Below are 27,745 nucleotides of genomic sequence, written 5' to 3' on the forward strand. Positions count from 1 at the left end.
CGCAGCAATTAATAATGTCAAGTTTTACACCTGTCTGACGTGTCAACATATCCTCACTGTGGAGTTCTGCTCTAAAGCTCTTAACATGGTTCACATTAATTTGATTTAATTAGATTTCCCCAAACAACCACAGGTTACATGAGCTGTTTGGTAATTATGTTAGAGCCTGGGAGGATGTGTGAGCGACATGTTTTAAAGAGGAAAAAGGAAAATTTAGGCATTGTGTCATTGTGTCATTGTTCTTCTTCGAGATCGCCAATAGATACAGAACATATACAATGATGGGACCCCCCGACACCCACCCCAGGTTTTTCACTGAGTTAAAATGCCTGAATCAGTAATATAGGAGGACATTTACCTCCATAAATCACTGTAAATAAAGAGATGACTTCACTTTAGTAATTCAGTCTATTTCCAATCACATGATTGTAAGTATTTAGTAACCTCACTGATATACAGAAAATGGGGTGAACAATAAATAAATTAAACAATAAATTACAGTTCTAGAGAGGCACAAACAACAACAAATTTAAAATTTAAAATAAGGCGAATCAACATGTCTCTAAAACATTGTCATCATAACCTTAAAATAATATACTTAATGAAGGTCGAGGACTGTTAGGTGGACCTATAACTGGCAACTGAGGGTGTACACTGTGTATGTTAGCTGAAGTATAAAAGTGAAAGTAAGTGCTAAAGTAAAGTACTATATGCCACAATATTAAACAGCTATGATTGTGTAGGCCTACTCATTGATAAGGGTGGATGTGATCATGCACTATTCTGTGAAAACAAAACTTTTCTTTGAATGTCTTAACTCTCTCTTCTCCTGTCCCATGTGAGACATCAACAGATTTCATATTTCACTATGTGCAAAAACAAGGACTTCGAACTCACCATTCGACACCCGTTCTCCTCCCCAGCTACAATTACGAGGTGCCTGACCTCCGGAGGAGTGTTGCCTATGGGGTGGTCACCCAATGCAGGAAGGTGACCACCAATGAAATGCTTGCTTTGAAAATTATCAGTAGGCAAAGGAAAACTTGCAACAGAAATTCTGTGTATCAACATGTGGTACAAAAACATTGCATTCACATCTTATATCTCTCCAACATCCCAGAAACCCCCCCTCAAATTGAATAGCAGCTTCTCCTCTGCAGCAGCTGCTGTTTTGTCTCTTTTGTTCCTTTACCACATGATTTATCAGGATTTCTTTCACATTTTGTTCTGACTGACTGAAATTATTGCAACTTTAAATGTAAAATATATGTAAGTCCAGAACCTGAGATGAAAAATTAATGATTACTCCACGTAAAGTTAAGGTACAAAACAACAACTTTGTTATTGTAACATAAGTATTTGTAATGTATTACTTCCACTCCTGGTCATATGAGCAATGAGATATTATACTACCAAGTACCATCATATGATATTAACATCTTATATTAAGTGTGAATTACATACAATGTTAGACATGTCAATGTCAATTTATCTTTACAGCAGGCAATCAAAAAATTATATTTAAGAAAAAGAAAGTAAACCCCAAAAGCTTCACAAGGCTTCATCTACCCATCACCAAAATAAAACAGAGCGGATCAGGTGACCAGGCGGAAAAGTCCATTCTGGATTTATTCATCAGTACAGACATTTCTTCAGGTTTTGTTGATCAGACCCATTCAGCTCAGACATGGCATTGGTTCAGACATGTGATCTAATATTCCAACCTAGTGGCACGCCCCGTAATGTCTTGGTGGCCTTGGGTGGTAGATCATTCAGATATTCATTTAGCTGTTATCTAAGCTTTCTTCGAATGGATGTTTCACTGTGACTTTTGGGTGGCTTTCTAGTGGGCTGTACGTGTGACAGAATAATATGTACCCATCAACCAAGGTCCCTTACCCACAACACTACCATGACATCTGCTGATGGAATTTGTCTCTTGCCCGGTCTGACAGATCCAAGCAATCTGGAGCCCAAGGACACAGGACACAGACCTCGCCAAGCGAAAGATGATAGACTCATCCTCTCATGAGCGAGGACCAAACCTGCAAATCACATTTCAAAACCTTTCCTTCCTTGTTTTTTCTATCACTTTCCTTTTACATCTCGTTACTGTAATTTCCATGTCATGCCTTCTTTTTACTTTCTTTTCTTTTCATTCCTTCCCTTTCCTTTCTTTTCTCTCCTTTCCGAGATTTCGCTGTCCTTTTCCTTTATCGTCTCTTAATTGCCATTTCCATGTAACACCTTCTTCTTTCCTTTCCTTTCCTCGTTCTTTCTATAATTTTCCTTTTTTTATCTCTTTTCTGTCATTTTCATGTCACCCCTCCTATTTCCTTTCCTTTAATAAGGTACTGTAAAATAGTGACGGTAGGAAAGAAAGGTTTGCAAAAAAACGTTACAGTTAAAAGAATCTACCTGCATGATCGTAAAACACTGCATATCTATTATTGGTAATTGATGCAAAAAATTAAAAATAATAATGTGTCTTCAGTGTCTAACATCTAGATGGGGAACCACGAAAATGCAGTGTGAAGTTTCAAGCTCTCACGCATGAATGTTCCCCTCATCCTGAACCCTGTTCATAGAAATGAAATGACATCAGCAACTTGTTGGGGAGATGACTGAAAGCTATTCCTTTATGAGGTTTCTTCAGATGAAGATAGCATTTGTATTTTGTGCGATGGTGTCACACAGCGTTCTCAAACTGGAAGTGTATAGAAATTATTAGAGAGCCTGTGTGTGTGGATTGGTGGTCACTCGACTGCACCCTCATTACACTTGGCAGCAGCATGCACAGCCATGACCTCTCCAGCTATAGAAGGAGTTGGACAGCAGCTGCAGGGTCCCTATCCCTCTCTCTCAGACTGTCTCATTCCCACGTGCTGCTTCTCCTGCCAGCCGCCACCGCCGCTGTGTCTGATTCTGCACATGCACCACACAGACTGAAATGCTGTTAAATTACCAAAGTATACAGTCAAATGTCTCCTCTGAAAGAATTTTGTTTGTTTGACCTCAACACACCTTTTTATAATGCAATCATTGAAATTAGCCCGGGGCTAAGAGCACACTAAAGGCTTTTATTTTTTTTTCTGTTTTCTTTTTGACCTAACTGGGGCTCTTAGCCGTGGGGTAGCAAACATTTTGCACGGCTGCCTTTTGAAGTGGGTATGAAAGAACCTAAATTGTAAGAGCTCAGTCTTTCAACATACTTTGAAAGGAACTCTCAAAAATATGTTTTAGTTTGTTTCCGTACAGCTTTTGGATAGAAATGTTTGTGTTTTTTCTGCAACAGGCTGACTGCTGTGCCTGAATAAATAAGTTCCGCCTACGTGTCCACTACCCCCAACCACTATAATCACTGTCAGAGCGCTCTCACCACCTACTTACACCCCGAGGAACCAGAGAGAGATGAGAGCTGAGGTGTCAACACCAACGGAAGGCAGCGAAAGTCAGGGAATCCACCTGAAGCTGCCTGGTGTCAGTATCAGGCTTCATGCTAGCTCTGCTTCTCTACGTGCTGTATTTTTAGAAAAGATGGGGTAAAAACATCGAGATTGGCTGAAGTTTCATAACTTGAATAAACAACAACACGTCATGAGTGGGTGTGTGTTTACTTGGTCTGTGTGAGAAACATGAGGAGTCAAATGAAGTTGTACAGTAGTACTCCTTTTACACCTGGCATTGAAATGTTTTTTGGGTCATCAGATTGAAAGCTCAGAGTTTTACATCATGACAGAACAGGTGTAAATCTGCTCATTAAGGACAGATTGTCATAAGATCGACCAGACCATCCCTAAAGGTGATCAGATTGTGATGCCCGGGCCGCACTCGCTTAGTTTTTTAAATAATTTTCTCCACGTGACAAACATGTGATTCAAAGTAGAATAGACAAATGACCTTTCACCACATTTTTAAATGTCTATCTCTCAAATATGTCACAAAACGTGAATATTGGCAACACTCCGGTAGCTGTTTAAATGTAAAAGCACTCTAGTATTTCTGTTGACTGAATCCATTCTTTTGTTTTAATAAGGAAATTAAATATTTTCAGGATTGAAGGATGCAGAGCTTCTTACAGTAGAGTCTTGGCATTTAATTCAGTATAGGCTATTTTTTCCCGTGGAAGCACAGTAGTCATACCACAAACCCCATGTAGCAGCTCCCTGTGTGAACAACAGATGCAGGCGAGACGCAACAGACACCGTCACATGCTGCACACGTAACCACTGTGGCCCAGGCATCCCCATATTTAACATTAGTGTTAATGCAATTTCTTTTCAATTCACATACAACATCTACATGGGCAGAAATAATAATCACCAGAGGTAGCAGCAGCCATATGCAGCGAGAAGCAATTAGCCAGTTAACACAGGAAGCATTCTTCTGAGTCCTCTTCTAGGTCCTCAACTATGTATGTAATTCAAGACACCTGAGGATGGAGTGACGGATTCTACCCCTCCTTTGAAAACCAATCAAACTAAATATTGCTAATTCATGAATTACTGCCATCTTCTTCTTCTTCTTCTTTTAACATTTTTGGTAGTTTGTTGTTTATTTCGGGTTTGTGCAAACGAGAGGAGGATGTGACGTGAGCTGGAGAAAGTAATCAGATCTTAATCAGATCTCAGTGTGGACACTTGAGACACATATTTATACCAGGTGTAAATTAAATCTCATGTCTAGATCAAATGTGGACATGAAACACATATTAATACCAGGTGTAATTGAATGTCAATGTTGACTAATCTCAAATTAAGACAGTTTTATTTGGAACAGAAAAGTCCTACTGGCAAAAACTTATATCCACCACAGCTTGAATCTCAACCTCCAGGTCAAATTTTGACTTGTCAAAGTGCCAAAAACAAAATGATGGCAATAACTACAGAGATAGAACCAAACTTCTATGAAATCATAATAAAAATGTGGAAATGAAGGTCCAATTTTCCTAAAAAAAATGTAACGCTTCATTTATAGATCTTTTTGTTTTGCCACTTAAGGGCATCGCAAAAACTAAACACATCAGTGACACATGCTGCATCCTTCAGAGGCTGCGACCTTCCATTCTTGAGCAATGCTAACCTCTCCCATGACTTATTGAGAGCCAGTGACAAAGCTAACAAGCTAGCTATCTGGGTGGGCTGCAGAAAGTGCAGCAACTCAAAGTAGTTATCAATGCTTTGGTAATAATGGGACATGCTGGTGACGCACTTGGGAAATACTAGCAGCTAATCACCAGCTTTGTGTAAGTGGGTTTTTGTGCAGGGTACTGGTGTAATAGTGTACTGTGGGTTTTGGGACATTTACAGCTAAAAACAACTGCAGGACATGACACTGATATGGATAATGAGACTGTAGTTAAATAATAAAGCCTCAGGGCGTAAAAACCAAAGCAAAGAAGTGAAAAACACTTCAGAGGTGGATGGTAATTCTTTTTGGGTTCATCATAAGCAACATCTTTACCATCACTCAGTGATTTGATGCATTGTTAATATAAATTAGTTTGGTGCAGCTTTAAACGGGACGTGTATAAAAAATGTCTCTGTTATTGCGGAGGGCATAACATAAAACTAAAGTCACCAACCGCGCTCTGTGTATCAACATCTAATGATTTTTTTGTGGAACACAAAGACTTCTGATAGGGAATCTATCTCTGTGACAACAGTGTGGCAGGATGAAAGACAGCTCATTATCAATGCCTCTGAGTATTGAAAACATTCAAATTCAAACCTGGACCAAAACGTACACGGTGCACATTTGTGTGCTTCAAATTCACAAAATCCTTCTTAGGTTATCAACACACTGTCTGAAACCTCTACACCATGAGGGATGTTAGAATTACTGTGGCAAACACAAGAGTCGCTTCACACACACACTTCACATAGTCAATGCCACGGGTGTGCAGAGGCAAGAGAGGAACCACGGTATGAGATTGAAAGGCCGAGCTCTTATTTTAGTTTTCCATCTTCACACAACTCTTGTTTTTCATGTGTACAAAATAATGCACTTTTACAAATGTCTCTGAGGACAGACATTCTGAAAGTGCACACGTTTAATCCTTTTTGTACATAGCGCTGTGACTTGCCACATTCCTTGATTTCAGAAAACTCCTGGAATGTGCTGCTTTGTTTTGAGCTTTGAGCAGCTTCTATATGTCCAAGGATGAGACGTCTTTTATCACTACATCTCTCTTGTTAATAGGTAAGCGATGATTTCAAAATAAAGTTTGGGGTAGGAGAAATCTGTGTACTGAGCTGTTGCATTGTATTTTAACAGTATATTTAAACCGTATCCTGCATTTTTCCAAGTGGCCTGGTTTTCATGTAACCTGCTGAATGTGACACTTTCCACATGCATTTAGGTAAACAAAAAGGATAAATGTGAACAAGCATCTCACACTTTGTTCAGTGACATCTTCAAAGCAGATTTTCTCCCCAATCACTATCTTAAGTTGAGCTGTTTGAAGTCACAGGATGCTGCTGCGGAGACAAACGTGTTTACTAATGGACCTCAACTTGATTACAATTCAAAGAGGCATTCCCACAGCGCTTACTCACTGTGGAAATATGACCTAAATTTTGTCAGGGAAGCTCCGCTTTGAAGTTTGAAATTAGTCTGGGGAACATTTATTCTTATTTTGTGAAAAAGGCGGCTGGATCAAACTCTTTTTTTTTTAAAGTAAATTTTTAATATTAAAGATTTTGACGACTCAATTAGCCACATTTCTAGCGTTGCCATAGAGCTTCTTTAGACTTAGTGCAGGGTCATAGAGAGCAGAATGAAACGTAAAAATCTGGTTTGAGTTGTTTCTGGTTCTATCTCAGAGGCTCTGCAGCATATTTCATTAATAGAACACGTTGTGGAGCATTACGGCTCTGCAAATGACATCATTCAGGTTTCCCTGGCCATCACACAGCAGCAGAAACCATGAAGCATCTGGTTGTTGGGTGTGTGCATCAATAGAATCTGATTCCAATCTGTTGAAGACAAGTCTGGTTACATGGCTGCAAAGCAGCATGACACAGGTACTGGGTTTAAGTGGTGCACAAGAAAGAAATACCAAAAAACAGCCTTAAACAGTCAAATATATAATTTGTGCAAACAATTAATTTAGCAATCTGTAGATCTCTCTGCAAAATGAAAGAACAACAGAAGTTAAAACAAATGTGTAAGATATGATTGAGAAATGATGTAAAAATATACTGTAATTGTGTTTATGCTTAGCCTGACCTGTGAAGTGAACTTCCCTCTGCCTCTGCTCATTTTGTATTTGTTGTGTTCTAGTAAAACATCTCATGCTTTAAAAAAGTTGTGTATTCATGTAGTTTAAGGAAACAACTCACAATGTAAGTTTTTTAATTGGTGACCGATTCCCTCACAAAATCTTGAGACACAATTAAAAATGTAAACTAAAAGTAAAGCCAAACTCCCACTGCAAAGGATAAATTGCTAAATTGTGTGTCATGCGGGAAAGAGAAATCAAATCTGTGAAATGTTGCTGTACTTATCTATTTCCACGTTGTGCCATACTTTTATGACAGTACTAGTTACAAAGCACTTGTTCAGCTTTTATTTATCGAGTAAAAATGCTGACGTTTAATGCATCATTGAAATTAAATATAATAATACAACATTCACAGGGACTATTTTTCTGTATATACTGTATGTGTGTACGTGTAATTGTGTGTTCACACTGAATTTGGTTTGACATTTTGAACCAATTGCATTTTTACTTAGGAACTGAGGAACCTGAATATCTACTCCACCACTGCAAACTGTAAACAGGTAACAAGTCTGAATTACAGTCATTTCAATTTCATTGACATTTACCTGCTCCTTTGCACATATAATTTAGTTTTTTGTTAATTTAAAGTGGTATTCTTGCATGTATTAATGTTCCAAATCACAGAGTGTAATTTATAGTGCAATGTCGGCTCTTTAATGGACCATTAGACAAATACACACAAAAACAGGAAAACATTAAAGTGCAATAAAACCCAATGAAAAACACCTGATCTTTTATGTCTACATGACTGATCCCTGAGCAAAGTTCAATTTTAAATTAAATTTTAAATTGAAAAACAAATTGCCTTAGAGAAACATTTAAGACTACAATCATCCAGTCTACTTATCTAAAATCTTTCTACATGAGACATGATAGAGCTAAAAGCTTATTCCCATACGTGACCTCTACTATGTATTAATGCATAACTATGGCAGAAATATAAATCAGAGTTTTCCTCCACTTTAATGGGCTTTCCTACCTTTATATCCCTATAAAACTCTACATTCAGCCTGACTGCACCGATTCAAACCTGAGAGAGTTTACTGGCAAACTCACACATCCAGTCAGCCACAAACACATAATGTCATATAACCAGAACAAACAAAGCTTCGATGATACAATCATCTATGTGCGTAAAACCAGCTTTATGTATGTTTGCTGCACTCAGACGTGAGAAGCAAATGCAGCTGTCCACACTGGGTCCAACACACTCAACCAGTTCAGGAAATTCCATTAGAAAACCTTTACAGAGGGTATTTCTACATTTTAACTCTTTGTCAATGGGGAGTCAGATTCCTACAGGGAAACTGTATCACACCCACACACTCCACACAACATATACTTTAATCTCATGCTTTTCCCTTTACCGCGAGTGGTCTGTTAAATCCAAGCTTGAAGGCAGATATTATGGTAAGAGAAAATCATACAATACATCCAAAAGTTTGAACAAATCATTTTACAACTTTTCTCCTGATTCTAAAACTTGGCTGCAGGCTACGGATTAGTTTCTTCTTCACCCTTATGGAACATGTGCATTTCTTCCAAGAGGCAAAGCAGGCTATATCTCCACTATATATGGAAGCTGGTTAATATGGAGGGGTTATTTCAAGACGTTCCTCATCACAGCAGGCTATTAGAGCGTACATGGCTCTGAGACATAGTTCAACTTTGCCAGACACAGAGGGACAGTTTTCTCATTGAGATTGTGCTTTTTAAAAAATTAACTTGCAATTAATTACATATAGGCCTGCAGTGAATGTGCACATGACATATAATTACAGTGTTTCACTCCTACCAGGTCTTTGCTGGCATGATGGAGTGCTTCATACAGCACGGAACCATCTGTTAACCGACCTGCGAGGAGTTCAATAGCTTGTAGTCTACTGCTCCCTAGAGTTTAGTGGTTTCCACTGCAACTTGAGTTTGTTCCATTACTTTTCACATCATGTTTCACTGAGCTGCAGCGGCAGGATGGACAATTTAAGAAAGGGATTTCCATATGATTTCATCAGCCACAAGATAAAAAAAATGTTAACTTAAAAATCATATTTAAATTATTCTTCATTCTTATTTATTTATTTAGGTTTTTAGCTCTGACGAGTCCAGAATAGAGATATGGTAGTTACATTAAAGGGCCAGTTCACTCAAAATACAAAAAAGAGAGTATCCTTTTGGAGATAGTGGACACATTAAAGTTAAACATGTATATACATATAAAATTGTCTGGTTAGATTTACACTGACTTCACTTGTTGTATTCTTCAATCAGGTAAATCTTTGATCAGGATCATATGTATGTCATTCATCACATGTGCATTTCTTTTGTTAATGCTCTTATTCTTCAGATAAATGTAGCCAAAGGCATCATACACTGTTGCTAAAAAGATACCACACACCCTATCTCTCCATCCCCTCCAATAGAGACTTTATCGAGCTTCATGTTGCCAAGATGAACGCTGCATGCCAGGTTATGCTCACAGCTAGGAGGGAATGCTGCTATAACTATGATATAAACATTATAGTCATATTTTGTCTCTTACTTCACTTCATAATGTACTATTTTGAAATATCCTGCATGATCCTGTTAAAAGGAGGTTTTCCTCTCCACCGTCGCAGACTGTTTGCTCATTGTGGGACCTTTTGGTTTCCTCTATAATATTGTAAGGTCTCTGGTATGTGAAGTGCCTTGAAATAATACTGTTGTGATTTGGTGCTACACTATTTTATATATATATATTTAGAAAAAGATCCACAGGGAGGGTGCAGGACTAGATTATGTCCGTGTCCATTGACATGGCAGACGTTATTTTTTATATACACCTACAATTCTTGAAAAAAATAAAGAGGAGAGAAAAAAGATTAGAGTAGAGGTTCTTTGTCAAAATGATCACCAGAACTGCCAACGGGAAAAATTTACCCACAGCTGTTTTTCAAATATACATAACTATGTTTTAATAAAATATTGAAGTTTTTGACTCTCCCTAAAACTGTGTTGGGTTGCACTCCCTATTGTTAATTCAACTAAATTAATTTTGGATTTGTATAGCACTAAATCAAAACACCCATTATCTCAAAGCACTAACAATTATAGAGAAACCCAACAGTTCCCATTATGAGTAAATACTTTGGCAACTGTGGAAAAAGAAAAAAGATACAACATGAAAACGTAAACAATCTGAACAATAAATAATCAATACACTCATGTAAGGGTATTTAAAAGGTCAGTGACAGCAGGGACAAATAAGTTCTCACGTCTGTTTGTCCTGCATCTAATGAAGCAACGTGAGCTCAGTAAACAGGGGAAGAGAGGAGAGGAGAAAGAGACCAGACAATAATAATAATAATAGTTGTTCAGTAGTGGATCTGGATCTTGAGAGAGAGAGAGCCTGTATTTTGTGATCTATTGGGACCACATGGTGCCATTAACTCTTTAATATATGATGGGGCTTGATTATTAAGAGCTTTAGTTTATCGTTCCAATATTTCTGTATATTATAGATAAGTCAAAGCTCTGATGTATCTGTACTGATCCTGTTTAAGGCCTCGTTGGTTCAGTTTCTCAGCCCACACAGAGACCACGGTGCAGGAAGCTGTGAGCGGATGAGATTTGTACCTCGCGGCTCACCGTACACGTCACTGTATGGTGACGTGTGGCTAACAGAGAGAGAGGCGTCTTCTCAGCTAGCTAACCCGCTGTGGAAGGGAAGTGTCCAGGAAAGCTCCGACAGCCGACTCACTTTACCGACACTTCAAGTTGGAAAACATGGCGGCCGACTGGGAAGAAATTCGCCGGCTCGCCGCGGACTTCCAGAGAGCTCAGTTTGCTGACACGGTGCAAAGGTAAGTGCTAGCAGCGGAGCTAACGGTGTCTGGTTTGAAAGCTGTGACTTGTCTCCTCTCTGATAACAGCTGTCGTTAACAATAACTAGAGAGTGGGGAAACTACATGTCTGCAAGTGGCAGGGTAACACCGTCACTGACATCTGCTGTGAAACTCTCCACAGGCTGTCCGAGAGGAACTGTATCGAGATCATCACAAAACTGGTTCAGGACAAGAAGCTGGATGTGGTGCACACGCTCGATGGGAAAGAGTACATCACCCCGGCACAGATCAGCAGAGAGATCCGAGATGAGCTGTACGTGCATGGAGGTCAGTGTCCCAGCCATACACAAAGTAGACCCAACGTGGTCCAGATGGTCGACTGTCACTACAAGAGCCTTCACATCACCATATAAACCATTTAGAAGTGGTCTCAGGCTGTGGGAGTACGGTCAACTATTGTTGTATTCTGGAGTAGACGTGCTGACACTAAATCAGTCCTGTCATTTCCTTTCACAGGGCGAGTCAACATCGTCGACCTCCAGCAGGTTCGTGAAGTGTAAATGTCACTGTGTGTTCTGAGCTGTGTCCTGCACCATATGTCTATGAACCTTCAGAGCCAGACCAGTCTACTACTCAAACGTCCTGGAAATGTTGTCCTGACCTTCTTCCTTTCCTGCAGATTCTCAATGTGGACTGGGTCCATGTTGAAAACAGAGCGAGTGACATCGTGAAGTCTGATAGAGACGTTCAGCTCATACTGGGACAACTCATTGATGAGTGAGTATGACAATAGTTGCACATTGGTGCTGGAGACCGCCTGTCTCACCATGAAACAGGATCCAGAGTGCCCTCATATGTTCCGTATGATAAGTGGACTGTATTTATCTAGAGCTCTTCTAGACTTCGCGACCACTCAGAGCACTTTACACTACAAACTTCGGCATGCTACTGCAGGTGTTGAATCTTGCAATTAAAAGGCAGTGTTGTCTGTAGTTCTGTATTCAAAATATAGTATAATATAACCCCATCAGACACTTTTGACACTATTGCGACACTATTGCTCTTAGCCAGTTGAAACACACAGATCAAAAGTAGACTCTAAATGATAACTGTAGTTGTTAACCCTAACCCATAAGTTGTCAGGTGACAGAGTGAGGCACGACACAAGACCAGGATAGCAGACAGACAAAAGTGCAGGTGTTTGGAGTATTTCAGTAAAGTCGTTTTCGGACATGAACTCTGAAGAATGTCCGCAGAATTGGGTCTGCTGTGAAGATCATGTGTTTTCAGCACATTGACCCCGGCCCCTGCTCTTATCGCCTAAAGCTCTCTTTTCATCTTTGTGTGTTGCACCACTTTTTCATCCCGCGATATTTGGTTAGTTTTTGCATCCGTTGCGTGTTAGAAATATCATCAACATGCCCACTCGCTCACAGTGAATCCTGTGGAGGATCTCCAGCTGTGTTGTCACATCCGCCCATTCAGACATTGTCCAGATATTTTACTAGGGGGCTGGCTAAAGACACTCTGGAGGGAGTCCGGAGGCTCTGATTCGGAACTTTGCTTTCTCACATCCAGCCCCTCTGGAAAATGTCATGAGATGATCCGGAGTTCACTGCATGTTTTGAAAGCAGCTTAAGAGAGACAGAGACAAATTCTTAAGAGGGTAACAGCAAGATGTGAAAAGACAAAAACTTTATTAGGGAACAAACCTGGTGAATGTGAACTGATGTGTGGTTTGATCATCTTGTGTTGTCCGCAGCTCGTACCTGAACCGTTTAGCTGAGGAGGTGAACGACAAACTGCAGGAGGCTGGTCTGATCAGTATTGCAGAACTTTGCAAAAGTTATGACCTCCCCGGAGATTTCTTGTCTGAGGTGAAATACATTGCTGAAAAAATCTCATGTTACATTTGCTAATAAACTTTGTATTTAGATTCCTCCTGGTAGTTGACCTGAGCTTCTTTACACACACACGCGTATTATTACATCGCTGACTTCACTGTTTCTATCTCAGGAGTTGTCGAAGCGTCTTGGGAAGCTTATCCAAGGAGAAATGGACCAGTACAACAAGGGAGTCATATTCACTCCAGCTTTTGTTGCTCGACACAAAGCCAGAATACGAGGACTCTTCAGCGCCATCACAAGGTAAACAGTGTTCAGATATGTCATACAAGAACCACTCCTGTAAACAACTTAGTGGACGACGCAAGTGATAGTAGACAACTTGCTGTGGCCACAAGTTTTCTTGTACTTCAACATGTTTAACAGGCCAGTCAGACCAGCATGTACAGGTACTCATATAGTACCGAGGGTTGGGGGATAAGACTTCAAATCCATATCCCGATTATTTCAAACTTAAACCTCAATTAATGAACGGTTATTCTATTACATCCGCCAAGGGGGCTCATCACTCGGTGCATTACTCAGTGTCGGTCAACAAGCGACTCTGCTCCTCTGCTCTTTTCTAATCCCTCACACGTTGAGCTGCTCTTTATAAAAACCTGCTGAACTCGTATATATGTTCCTTGATAAACAGGGCGCCGCTTCCTCTGCACAAAGTTAAAACACTACACTGCATCATAATCTGTGGGAAGAACTTCTCTCCTGTCTGCAGGAGTGTGGGGGACAGACACAGCACAGAACGCAGTGAATACCTGACAGTTCTTGAATGCACGCATTGGGGAAAGTATAGGGCTGGATTAAAAAAATCGATTATCTGATTAAAATCGATCTTCATTTAAATGATCCAATATCGATTCATAAAAAGGAGGAATCGACCTTTTAATATATGCCTTTTCCTATGAGTGACCCCATTTTACATAGGAACAGCGGAAACATTTTAGCAAGGGAGGGAGTCTCCTCTCACATCTGTGTCTGAAGACGGAGCAAGACAGAGTTTACACACACACAGGCCCTCTGAATATTCTTAAGAATTCAAAGTTCATCGCTCATTGAAAGGTTTCTTATTATGCTACTATAATATTATCATATCAATGATGTAAAATGGTTTCTAAATTATGACAATAATATAATTTGTCACTATTATTTCTGTGACAAAATATCATCCAACAAAATTTGTTTTCATATTTTAAATACTGCAGCAAGCTAGAGGCTTCCTTGCACAGTTTAAAGCATTAGTTCTCTGAAAATGTCTTTCATATCCAAGCAAAACAGGTATTGTACAATGAAATATCCATAATTGAATCGATATTGAATCAAATCGAATTGAATCAGGATCTTGTAAATCGGAATCAAACAGATTGGAGACATCAGTGGTGAAACCCAGCGCTAGGAAAGTATTCGGTCGGTTAAAGGTTATGAATGTCGGTTTTGACACATTTTTGGTTAAATTGCCCAGCCCTAATAAAACCCCAATGTGAATTTATATGGAGTTAAATATGATAAATGTCAAAATAATCAAAATTATTGAAAACTGGGCCTCTAATGTGATTATCCATGCTGCCAGATTTGTTATGTTTTCATTGATTTCTCACTGTAGTGTGAAATCCTACTTTGAGTTTCTGGTAATATTTTTGTGAATGAAACTTTTACACAAACACCAGAACATGTGGCCTTACAGAGCAACGTGCTGGTGTTCATTAAGTTGAAACAAGTGATTTTGTGCAGTGAAGAGGGATTTTGGTGAATGTGAGTCAGAACACTGAGATGCAGGAGAGAAATACAAAACTGTTCATGCATGAGACCCATTGACTTTCTTATTTGTGTTGTTTTGAATGTGATGTGAAATGTTTATCTTCCTTCTGTAGGCCGACACCTGTGAGCAGCATGATCGGAGCTTTTGGATTTCAGGAACACCTTCTGTACAGTAAGAAGAGACTCCTCTGATGTTTGAGAGTTGTTTATTTGACTCTTTGTTACACAGTGAGTTTTAATCACATGGAACTTTGTTGTTATCAGCTGTCCTGGAGGAGTTGGTGAATACTGGACGTCTGAAAGGAAGCGTGGTTGGAGGGCGACAGGACAAAGCTGTGTACATCCCCGATATTTACTCCAAAACGCAGAATTCCTGGGTGGACTCCTTCCTCCAGCAGAACGGATATTTAGGTATGTTTTTGTATTGCAATTGTTTGTTTGTTTTTAAATCACATTTTTGTTGTTTCCCATTTCATTTCTCACCATTGACCTTATTCCTTCCTACTTTGTAAGTGACTCTCCTCTATTTTTATTTTAAGTTAATGATTCTTGCAAAATCTGTGCAGAAAGTGTTTATATGATTCCTCATAAATATATTTTTGACAGACCAGGGCAAGTCAAGCATTAACAAACATGTGACTGCCTCCATGTTTACAAGACTTTGGCCCTGTCCCAATTCCTCTCCCTTGGCCCTACCAGTAGATATGAAGTGGACCTTACTGCGAGTGTCCTCCTCCAAACGGGGCCACAAGGGGGAGGGCTAGAAACTCTTCCCCTAGGAACTGGGACACAACTCGCTACGTCATCAGCAGCTAACCAACATTATTACAGTGACAAATGATATCAACTACCGTTATTATATTAACAACCGTTATCAACCAACTTTATAATAGTGACACATCTGACAGCTGCTGATTGATCGATTGATCAATACACAGTTAGTGTGTTTACATTGGTTATTTCCACGTTAGTCCTGTCCATAGACACGCACTGAAAACATTCTAACATGAAGTTTGCAAAAATTGCGGCTTGACAATTTTTCAAACTTCATATACGGACACGGGAGTAACGAACGTTACTTGTTACTCTCACTCAGACTGTTTACATTCTTGTTTTGATGGCATGAATAGCGCTTGTCACAGCGATTCAATTACATTTTCAATTGCTACTGGATTAAAATAAGATATTTCAGATTTAGACATTTTTTCATGGTTATTTAGCAAATTTTAATTCTTACATTTATGAGCATTTTACCTTAAGTGGCCGCCATGTTGATTCGCTTCGTCTGTTCCTAAAGCACTCAGGACTTTTTGTCTACCCTTTTGTTTTTAGGGGGGTCCTGAATACACTCAGGTTGAAGAGGTGTTTAAAAAGGCTAGATGACAACTCGAGTCTTTTGAGTTAAACCCAGAATGTGCATTTAATTTCAATGCACTAAATTCTGATATTTTATTGCAACTTCTTAGATTCCTTTCAAACTCTTTAATGGAAAACTTGAGAAACATAAATTGAGATGTTGACATGTGGATGTTTCTCCATGAGCAGAGTTAAACCTGGGATGTAATTTTCAATTAATGTAATTGAAGACACAAAACAATATAAAAAACATGTCAATGTCAATTTTATTTATATAGCACATTTAAAACAACTTGGTTGACCTAAGTGCTTCACAAGTGTAATGTAGTGTAATGGTACAACAAGAGGACAGTAACATGTAATACATCTCAGTGCAAGTAGTAAAAATAAAATATAAGTAAAATAAAATATAAGATATACGATAAGCTGGGATAAAAACGTACTCAACTCGAGGAGAAAGCCAAGGAGAACAGATGTGTTTTAAGTAGTGATTTAAAGTGTGTTAGAGAGACACAGTGCGAGTCATGCATCTGATTCCAGAACGTCTGCATGATATCTAAAATCACACACAGGGGTGGTGTTATGTCAGCTTTCTCTGGTTCAGTGTAAACAGACAAAACCTGCATAATGAGAGGTCATCTTAACTGTATAAAGGAGGCTCATGGCATGACTCCCGGTAACCCATTAACCCCTTGTGTCACGCATAAACTCAGATTCACCGTCGCTATGTGAAGTGTCTGCAGTAGGGTTGCGTGTAACCGATGAAGTTCTCTTCCTGCAGAGTTTGACGCGTTGATCAGGCTGGGGATCCCCGACCCCCCCAGCTACATCAGAAAACGCTTCAAGTCCAACAAGCTGCTGTTCCTCAGGGCCGCCTGTGTGGGTCAGACTCTGGTCGACCAGGTGGAGGCCTCTGTGGAGGAAGCTGTCAGCTCTGCCACGTGGACTGACATACAGGTGCTCACCCAGGGCTTAAGTTAACTGCTATTAAATTCATTGTTATTTTTTTGTTTAAAAAAAAAAAGTACTTAATTTTCTCTCATCTGACTCTGGCTGCTGTAGCCGATTCTGCCCAGCTGCCTGTCGATGGAGGACGTTGGGATCCTGATCAACCAGGCTATGAGAAATACTGATGTCCAGTCTTCTGCCAGAGTACTGGGAGGCACGGTGGTCGTCAGTGAGAAATTCATCAGCAACTGCCTGTCGTTATTTGACGATGCCATGCAGCAGAAAGCTCAGAAGGTCTTCCACTGTCACACCAAAGAAAAGTCTTTGATCATATATAGGTGATTTTTACAGATTTGAAAGAACAGTGTTCGTGTTTTGTGTGATGTGATTTTTAGGAAGTCAAGAACAACCCTGTGTTTCTGATAACTGAGGATGATCTGAAGCAATCGTCTATGACAGACAACTCGGCTCCGTCAAAAAAGGAGAAGAGAGAAGCTGAACGCAGGAAGAAGGCGACAGGTTAGTTAAAACAGCCCCATCTCACCATGACACACAGCATTCATTTTAATTATCTATGATTCTATGACATCTCTTAACTCTCTGTCTCTCAGAGGGCAGTGGCAGTGTGAAATCAGGCGGAGGAGGCAACGCCAGGGAAATCCGTATTCGTAAAACCAAGAAGAAAGGCAGGAGAGACGAGGACAGTGATGAGGAAAACGGACCTTCACAGCAAAGTATGCTGAGGGCCACAAAGCTATTTTATCTTCACGGGGATATAATGTCACTGTACGCACATTAAGCCTTTTCAGTTGGGCATTCTACTGTAACAAGAGTGTAATGGCTGGTTGGCTCGAAATCTCTCTCCTGGGTTTTTTATCATGGAAGACAAAGTCAAATGTACTTTTCCTATGAGACTAATTAGCTTGTGTGTTACCTTTGCCAAGATCGCAGCAGACAGACTGAGGCCCCCTTTATGGCCCCGGAGGAGATCGTGGCTGTTTTAGAGCAGAGAGTGAGTGACTGCCCTGAAGAAATCCTCTCTGAGCTGGCAGAGAATTTAGTGAGGTAAAACACAGGTTTCTGTCTGAAGTGAGAACTTCTCCAAAGATCAGGGAGAACAGCAAGGACATTACCTGACTGTTTATGTCTCCACAGGCCTCTCATGAAAGCCTATCAGGAGGTGCTGCGAGCAGTGTTCATGTCCTCCACCAGCTCTCCATCAGGGGCCAACAAGAAGAAGAGCATGAAGGATCTGCAGGAGGAGATCACCAACCTGTACAACAACATCCGACTCTTTGAAAAGGGCACCAAGTTCTTCGCTGGTAAATCCTTCTCCTGCCACAAATGGAAAAAAAAGAATACTGACACTAAGAATAGTAGAAATACTTTGGATTGATAATGAAACTAGCAGCTCAGAGGAGTAGGCAGTCAATGTTGCCCAGGACACAGTTGAATTCCTACAGCTTAGATAGAAGTTCGGAAACGCAGCTGACCCCGTTTCAGTTTAATAAGTCCGAGGCTGCGTTTTATTCTGGACGGGCAGAAACAGACATGTTTGGAAGCAATGAGGTAGACTCACAGTCTCTTGGGTCTTTTTGGTCACAATGCAGCTTTCGCCGATTCGTCAGGCTTTTATCACATGATCCTCTTCTGGGATAAAACAAGCCTCAGTGTAGAACGCAACATTAATAATCAATTACACGCATTGCTGACCCTGTTGTCTTTGCTAACAGCTGTTGTGCAGTTAAACTCTGTATTTTACAATGATACAACTAGTTGTTATATCTAGCATGTGTAGGAGCCGAGCTATTGTTTGAGCAATCTGCAACAATTCCTGTGTCCAGTGGGACGCGCATGCCTTTCTATTTACACCAGCAGGTGCATGCCCAGTGTATGTGAGTCCTCGTGTTTTCAAGCGTGTTGGTATGAACACGAATTCAAAAAGTGTGCAACAAAATAGTAGTAGTATGGATGAAGCCGCAGGTCGGATGATAAAACCAGGTCTGAACGGGGTCTATCATCGACTGTCGACCACCACATGTCTCTCTACAGCCCAAAATCACACGTCATATAGGAGCCTTAATTTATTCTATAATGAATTTAACAGAAATATTTTGTTCATGCAGATGACACACAGGTCAACATTGCAAAGCACGTCCTGAAGACTGTGTGCACAGACGTCACCAACATCCTGGTGAACTTCCTGGCTGCTGACCTGATGATGTCTGTGGAGAACCCAGGCTCCATCACCAACGAGGTCAGGAAACACTTTTTCTCATGTCTTCTGTGTTCGAATTGAAGAAGCCTCAGGGAGCGAGGATCCGTCAGAGAGCCTGGCATCAGATTTAGATCAACTTAGAGTTTTAACACCATGTGTCATTGTGTGAAATGCACTGTGGGAGTTGTTACCGTGGACTGGATGTTGATCGTCTCTGACATGTCGCCTCAGGTCAGAGTGAAGATTCTGGGCAAACTGTCAGTGGAGACTAAAGGACCTCTCATGAAGCTGCACAACTGTCTGATTGGCAAAGTGAGTCCAGCATGTTTCCTGTCAGGTACATGAGCAGCTGCTGCTTCTGTGTGATGGATAAAATATAAAAACAGTCTTCACCTTGTTTTCATCAGACGATTGAAGACTTTCTGACCAACATAGAGACTTCTGCTGAAGTGTGTGGATTCATGCTGAAGAAGGGAGACAAGAAAAAGGAGAGGTAATGATTTTTTTTTCTTCAAGGGGCCTTCTATGTGTTTCCTTATGTACTGAAATACATGTATATGCTGGTATAAAATCTGATCCTTGTATTAAATGTAGCAAATATAAAAAATGTATGAAGTAAACAAACATAAAAAGTAAAATCTGCTCCGAAGTTTTTTACGAGTTACTTAGTTTAACAGTTTGCTTTCAGAACTTCCACATTGGTTAGAGGATGAGGTGGAGCTCACAAACACTTGATGCACTTTCCAGAGGTTTGCTCAATTAGAAGAAAGTGTGCTTTTAAGTAGGTCTTAGAGAATATTGCCTGTTTCAGTCAGAGGCTCAACTGAGGAGCTGTTGTAATTGTCAGTTTGAGATAGATTTTTTTTTTTAAAGTAAATCACACATAGCTTCTCTATTATACCTCTTTTGCACCATAATTAGTGTGTACGTGGGTACAAACGCAGGTAAACCTACGAAAACAGGCTATTGGCTCTTTTCCCATTGACATTGACTTTGTGCTCTTTCTTTACTGAGTGCAACATCACAAACACACCGGCAACCCAGGCACTCTCACCTCGCTGTCTTGCCAAATTAGCACATTCACCCAGGTGTCATGTTTCCCTCAATACCGATCGGAGCAGGAGCCTTTAGTCACCTGGGTCTACTGCAGAGTCATTTGACATGGGAGTGATTTGTGATTGTATCCATTCCCATTGCAGACAAAAGCGAGAAGTGAGTGGGTGTTTGTAGGTTTTTGACCAGTGGAAAAGAGGCTTTAGAATAAAGATATTGACCTGGAAATGAGCATCACAGGTCTTGTCCCCTTTAATTAGTGATTTGTTAACGCATGTGTTTGTGTGTTTGCAGACAGGCCCTGTTCCTGCACCGTCAGGCCCTCACCGAGCAGCTCAAGGAAACGGAGGACCCGGCTCTGGTTCTCCATCTGACCAGTGTGCTGCTGTTTCAGGCCAACACCCAGTGCATGCTGCACGCTCCGGGACGCTGCGTGCCTCAGATCATCGGCATTCTCACAGGCCGAATACCTACAGTATGTCTGACACTCACTGTGACCAAAAGCCTAACCAGTGCTGTCAACATTTTTAGAACTGTCAAAAACTTTTAAGATGTAAAATATATACATCCTTCTATTTCCTTCTATAATGACATAAACCATGGAGCTTAAATGTGCTGAAGCTCAGAGCCTGAAGAACAGATGTGTAACTGTCCAAATACTTATGGCCAATACTATGTCCATAACTAAAGTCCCACTCAGACACAGCCAAAGTCTTTATTCTCTGCAAAAATACATCCTCAAGGTCAGCTGAAGTTTGACCAGTCTGAAGGAGCTGAGTAAAATCAGTGTCTTTAAGCCTATTTCTCTTATGTTATTGTATTACCAGAGTTTTGTCCCCAACACAAACCTGTATGCAAATACCAGGTCCTGTCCCTCCACTGTAGACATGGAAACACGGTCTGTGGAGACACAAAGAGGAAACTATCATATGAAAATGTAACAGACTGCGCAAAATGCATTCGGGGCTGTTTATTTTTGATCCATAAACAGGTGTGGGAAACCTAAAATAGTACATCTTTATCTCAGTCATAATGGCCGTGTTTGTGCTTCAGTGGGCTCTAAATGCGTCAGCAAATGTTGGCAACGCATCACTTCATCTTCCGATTGTTTACATCCACTTTTCAGACTCAGCAGATGTCTGTAATCTCCATCTGCCGCAGTGTCGGTGTAATAGAGCGTCTGTTCATCGAGTTAAACTGCTGAAATGTTATCTTGCGTCCATGTGTTTCTGCAGGAGCAGCAGCAGCTGCTGTCGGCCTACCAGAGCCTGGTGGTGAAGCAGCTGGTGAGCCAGAGTCAGGGCAGGAAACAGGAGGAGGCAGAGGTCGAGGCCGACAAGGTGGAGGAGCAGGAGGAGGAGGCCCGGAGCGTCCGCTCGCAGCTTATGACCCTGGCACCTCAGGTGAAGGAGCTGGTGCTGTCCCAGAGGAAAACATCTGTCAACGAGGACTGAACATTACAAAGAGGAGAAGAGTGATTGTTCAACGATGAAGTTTTTATGGTCTTAAATTATCAGATAAATACTTGCAGGACTACTTCGTGAGTTGAAAGAACTGTATTTTTGTGATTTATCCATGTGGACATAATTCCTGTGTGGGATGTCTCATTGTAAAACCCAATTAACATGAAAATCCTCAATGAGGTTCTGATTTTCATGCATTCATTAAAAGCTCAGCTCTTCCCCCACGTGTGCCCTTCAATTGTTCGTAGTCAAATGTCATTTCTATGTCAACAATACTGACATGTTTCTCCACATACCTGTAACGTTTAAATGGAAATTGAATTCTTAAGCCTTAGAACAGCAGTGGGCAAAGCAACGTGCTCGTTCTGAAGCTTTCAGTAACAGAGCACTCAAATTTAAATCATTTCACAATATACATCATCTCAAGGCACTAAATGTAATAAGGTTAAGACTTATAACCACACAGTTACCACAAGTGGGGGGGGGGGTGGTACTCCAACTGATGATGTGGGAGTTTTTCCAGTAGCTCACCTGATAAAACTCTAACAATAAACTTTATCAGAGAAAGTTTAACCTTAGATGAAGTGAGGGTGTCTGCCTCCTGAACCCAAACTCAGAGCTCTACCTCCTGTTCTACTCATACAGACTCTAGGACGAGTCTAGGAGATGTGCACACTAAAAGTGAGCACATCTCCTGATTAAAACTACGTGATTTGAGGCCTGAGAAGTTACACATTCAGTAAATGTGTAAACTTTAATGAGATACTGTCCAACTCAACTTCTAATAAATAATCAAGTGCCTGTATCACAGAAAGTGAGTGAGAAACAGGACATCGAAAAATGCATAAAGTCTCTCGTGGCAACATGTGGAACTGCATATACATATAACTAAAGGTTTGAATAAAATATGTGCACGTTCTTCTTTGTAACACTAGGGGGCAACAACAGCCAACTGAGACTTCACAGCAGCCCACTGAGAAATGTGTATTCGGTTATAGAGGACCACAAAGAGATCCTCTCTGTCTGTATACCATGATAGTAGGTGGCTAGTCAGACACTTAGCTCCGTTATGATGGTATGACTAACGGAGGGCAGATGTGCAGTCAAAACCCTTCCTGACTCTGCTGGAACAAAGATTCAATGATAGAAATAACATTGACATCCAGTGATTTACAGAAAATACAGTAACAGTTTCATCCTGACCACCACACACTGTCTGATGCTACAACATCTTGACATGGGGAGGAGATTTATTTAAGATACAAATCTCTTTCCTCAGATAATTGAGCACTTAATAATACTCACCTCTATCTCTACAGACCAGATTATCATTGAAGCTTCTCTTCACTGGCTTCCAGTAAATTTTAAAATTTATTAAAAAATGTTATTGCAGACTTCTAAGGCCCGTTCTGGACTTGTACTTTTTTCGCATCTCTTGAAAGCATTTGTATCATAACCCGAGGTCCTCAGCGAAGGCCCTACTCTCCATTCCACAGTCGTGGCTGAGGATCAGAGGAGACCACACCTTTCCTGTCAGGGCTCCCACTCTCCACTCTCAATCTCCCTGTGGAAATCTGTCTGGCAAACTCCTTATCCTCTTTAAATCTCTCTTACAGACCCATTTTTATAGGTGTGCTTTATTCTTCTTCTGGATCTAACCGTCTATTGTAGTAATTACATTTTTCATACAGTATTTTATTTCTTTATTTCTTCTCATCTGTAACATTTCTTATTTTTGTCTGTGTGATCTTTAAATTTGCTTTTAATTGTTTCCTGTTGTTTACCTTCAATTTTAACTTGTAACATTTTTAAGGGGGAATATAAATACAGTTTTTAATAATAATAATAATTATTGTTATTATTATTATTATTATTATTACTTAAATACACTGGTTACTTAGCTCAACTTTATGGGTAGAGAGGGTCAACATTTAAACATTATGTCTGCCTCTCAATGTAGATCTTGATTTAAATTGCTCCACTTTTTTTTTATACCAGAATGCGGATTGGCTCAAGGTCTACTGTCTTGGCTGAGAAATCTAACCAGCACTAGTTGGCAGAGGTTGTGATGTTTTACATGTTTAGTGTGTTTGCACATGGTATTGTAATTGTTTTGCTTTGAGGGCCCACTCCTCTCTGCTATCAGGATATTCTCAGCCTCAGCGTTGGTGAGCTGCCATGTGATATTTCTTTAACCCCAAAATGACATTGGCCATCTTCATCTCCTCTGTATTGAAGCTTTGTGTCACTGTGGGCAGACATCCATGATAAAAGATTTCCACATATCAGGTGTGAAGCAGCCACAGCCTTTTTATTTTCTCTGCATCTTAGAGCTTCAAGGTCTTCCTTCTAGGGATGCTGTATATAGGATCCAACAAAGCCTTTGAATCCTCTGCTTTCTAAGAATGACATTGGATCTAACTTGTTGTCGAGACTAATGCAGAGCAACAAATATTGCAGACTGCAGAATGTTGCAGCTACTGGCTCTGGATCAGGAGGAAAGACCCCAACTGGGCCCCAAGATGGGGACACCCAGGTGATCATTTGCTGGTGATCCCTAACACCTGCTGCCGCTAGTGATCCCCAACATCGTCTGGCTGGTGATCCATAACATCTGCTAGTGATCCCTAACATCCGCTGGTGATCCATTACATCTGTTGGTGAACCCTAACATCTGCTAGTGATCCCTAACATCTGCTGGTGAACCCTAACATCTGCTAGTGAACCCTATCATCTGCTAGTGATCCCTAACATCCGCTGGTGATCCATTACATCTGCTGGTGATCCCTAACATCTGCTGGTGAACCCTAACATCTGCTAGTGATCCCTAACATCTGCTAGTGATCCCTAAGATCTGCTAGTGATCCCTAACATCTGCTGGTGAACCCTAAGATCTGCTAGTGATCCCTAACATCTGCTGGTGATCCCTAACATCTGTTGGTGAACCCTAACATCTGCTAGTGATCCCTAACATATGCTGGTGAACCCTAACATCTGCTAGTGATCCCTAACATTTGCTGGTGATCCCCAACATCTGCTGGTGATCCCTAACATCTGCTAGTGATCCCTAACATCTGCTAGTGATCCCTAACATCTGCTGGTGAACCCTAACATCTGCTAGTGATCCCTAACATCCGCTAGTGATCCCTAACATCTGCTGGTGAACCCTAACATCTGCTAGTGATCCCTAACATCTGCTGGTGAACCCTAACATCTGCTGGTGATCCCTAACATCTGCTAGTGATCCCTAACATCTGCTGGTGATCCCTAACATCTGCTGATGAACCCTAACATCTGCTAGTGATCCCTTACATCTGCTGGTGATCCCTAACATCTGCTAGTGATCCCTAACATCTGCTAGTGATCCCTAACATCTGCTAGTGATCCCTAACATCTGCTGATGAACCCTAACATCTGCTAGTGATCCCTTACATCTGCTGGTGATCCCTAACATCTGCTGGTGATCCCTAACATCTGCTGGTGATCCCTAACATCTGCTGGTGACTTCAAGACTTCAGAGGTATAAGGGATATTCACCATCTTGTCCTATGTTCTAAAATAAAATTACACATTCGACATTTATTAATAAAAATAATACTTACCAGAATGATGACTTCCTGCACTATCCGGACTACTGGACCCTAGTTGCAATGTGTGCATTTGGATGTAAGTGAGAGAAAAACATCCACTTCATAGAACCTGAAGTTTCACTATAGGCCTTCTACCTCCTTCATAGTCTATTAATAGATTTCAAGATTTTATTGCAGACTTCTAAGGCCCGTTCTGGATTGGTACATTTCACATCTCTTGAAACCATTTGTATCATAACCTGAGGTCCTCAGCGAAGGCCCTACTCTCCATTCCACAGTCGTGGCTGAGGATCAGAGGAGACCAGACCTCTCCTGTCAGGGCTCCCACTCTCCACTCTCAGTCTCCCTGTGGAAATCTGTCTGGCAAACTCCTTATCCTCTTTAAATCTCTCTTACAGACCCATTTTTAAAGGTGAGCTTTATTCTTCTTTGGATCTAACTGTCTATTGTAATATTTTATATGTCATACAGTGTTTTATTCTCATCTGTTAAAACAAATATTTGCCGTGTGATCTTTAAATTTGCTTTTAATTGTTTCCTGTTGTTTGCCTTCAATTTAAACGTGTAAAGCACCTTGTAACTGTGTTTTGAAAGGTGCAATGTAAATGCAGTTTATAATAATAATAATAATAATTATTATTATTATTATTATTATTATTATTTCAGACATTAACGTTTTCCATCTCAAGAAAGTCAGAAAACAGAGAAACTATCTGGGTCTGGAGAATAATAAAGTTGAACAATACATTGTGGCACTAAATGTCACACTTTGTCACGTTTTGAACACAAAGTCCTCCTCCAGTGCAGATCCTGACATGTGACTGCACCATGTGCCGCATGGAGGCAAACGCACTGTCTGCGTCCTGGCAGCACAAGAGGCTGGCAAGGAGGATATGTATGCGTGAGGTCATCATACACCTAAGCACATGCTCCTCGTCGCCATGGAAACGGGCATCTCCTTGCTGAGGCCAGATTCTTTTTTCCCCCCTTCTATTTCTTTCTGTCTTCCTCCAAAGCCTGCAGGTTTGGCGTGTGAGATGTCAAAAGAGGGATTTCGTTCTAAAACGAGAGGTTGAGGAACAGCCTCCTACTCTCAGAATATGATTCATACCAACACAAAATACTGACGCAAAGTTAAAACCACACTAATCCCTTCAGACTACAGAAGAAATAGACTCATGGATAGCACACATCTTCCTTTTTGATTCCCAAATAGCAGATACAGCATGCACACAGAGCTGGATAAAGTATTATAATCCTCATTCAAGCTGTTTTTAACTCTGAGCAGGATTTACGGGACAAATATGATACTCAGAGACGACTTCATATTTCATAGATAAAGTAAACATCTGCAGTGTATCACTTTCACAGGCTCTAGCGTCAAATGCTGCTACATTTTCCAGATAAAGTGAACAAAAATAGCAACAACACACACATCCAGTTTTAATCTTTTGATGGATGCAGGATCAACAAACCATAAAATGATTGATGAGGAGAAAATCAGCACAGCTAAAGCTCATGTTAAAGGATTTATTTGCCAGTGACGTTTTTAGCACCAAGGCTCTTCCTCACACTTCTGATAGAGAAACAGTATCGAGACACATTTATTTACCCTGAACCTGCAATGAAACACCAACTTCCAATGTGGCATGAGCTTTACACGTGAGTATAATTCTATATTTTGTACATAATTCTATGTACATTTATGATGATATCTACTATGGTATGTATATATACTGTATCACTGATAGATACACGTGGTCTGTGGGTATTTAAGACGGCAACACTGTTTTTCTTTCAGAAGTAGCGAAGAGCCAAGAAGAGCATTCTGACAAATTACTGACAAATTAAAAAGCTTAGGTGTGTAGATTTCTCTTTTTCAAGATGAGATCAAATGAACACACACAAGGACCAAGCTCTGCTGATGTGTATGAAGATTTGACATTAAGTTACTAATTCAAAATCACTTAATTATCAAATTCAATCACCGATATTATTAAACTTCCTGATGAATTTGACTGAAACAATCCACATTCTATACGCCAACTACATGGGCGGAAAAAATCGACAGTTTCAAGCCGTTGAGGTAGCAGCAGCGAGCAGACATTTGTCAGTAAACACACCTCCTCATCTCTCAATGTTATTCAAGACACTCAAAAACAATAACGCAATTAGTGGATCTTCTGTTCGTGGACCTTTTTGTAGTTGGTTGTTTTTTGTTTTTTTGGAGCTGTGCAAAAGAGATGTGACGTGAGCTGGACAGAGGGATCAGATCTCAACATCGACACTGGGCTCGCAGATTAAAATCATATCTAAATGTCAAATCTGAATACCGGATGTTAACAGGACCACAGT

At 40.5% G+C, this 27,745-nt stretch overlaps 1 protein-coding gene and 1 long non-coding RNA gene across 2 annotated transcripts; one reads left to right on the forward strand and one right to left on the reverse strand.

The window, feature by feature from the left end:
• Positions 1 to 10,853: 10,853 nt before the first annotated feature.
• ufl1 (UFM1-specific ligase 1) lies at positions 10,854 to 22,019 on the forward strand. The gene is made up of 19 exons (XM_034579444.1): positions 10,854 to 11,124; positions 11,288 to 11,433; positions 11,623 to 11,651; positions 11,786 to 11,883; positions 12,869 to 12,983; positions 13,123 to 13,253; positions 14,876 to 14,934; positions 15,027 to 15,173; positions 16,900 to 17,075; positions 17,181 to 17,360; positions 17,462 to 17,585; positions 17,678 to 17,800; positions 18,011 to 18,131; positions 18,222 to 18,388; positions 19,193 to 19,323; positions 19,516 to 19,596; positions 19,692 to 19,777; positions 20,632 to 20,812; positions 21,573 to 22,019. The coding sequence occupies exons 1-19, from the start codon at positions 11,048 to 11,050 to the stop codon at positions 21,789 to 21,791; spliced, it is 2,391 nt and encodes a 796-aa protein (XP_034435335.1). The 5' UTR covers positions 10,854 to 11,047; the 3' UTR covers positions 21,792 to 22,019.
• Positions 19,192 to 21,737, reverse strand: LOC117758088. The gene is made up of 5 exons (XR_004613231.1): positions 21,600 to 21,737; positions 21,186 to 21,237; positions 20,665 to 20,852; positions 19,678 to 19,748; positions 19,192 to 19,399 (listed from the first exon to the last, which is right to left on the reverse strand). It is a non-coding gene; the product is annotated as an uncharacterized LOC117758088 (long non-coding RNA).
• Positions 22,020 to 27,745: the final 5,726 nt, after the last annotated feature.

Source organism: Hippoglossus hippoglossus, chromosome 24 (assembly GCF_009819705.1).
Source record: "Hippoglossus hippoglossus isolate fHipHip1 chromosome 24, fHipHip1.pri, whole genome shotgun sequence".
NCBI classification, from domain to species: domain Eukaryota; kingdom Metazoa; phylum Chordata; class Actinopteri; order Pleuronectiformes; family Pleuronectidae; genus Hippoglossus; species Hippoglossus hippoglossus.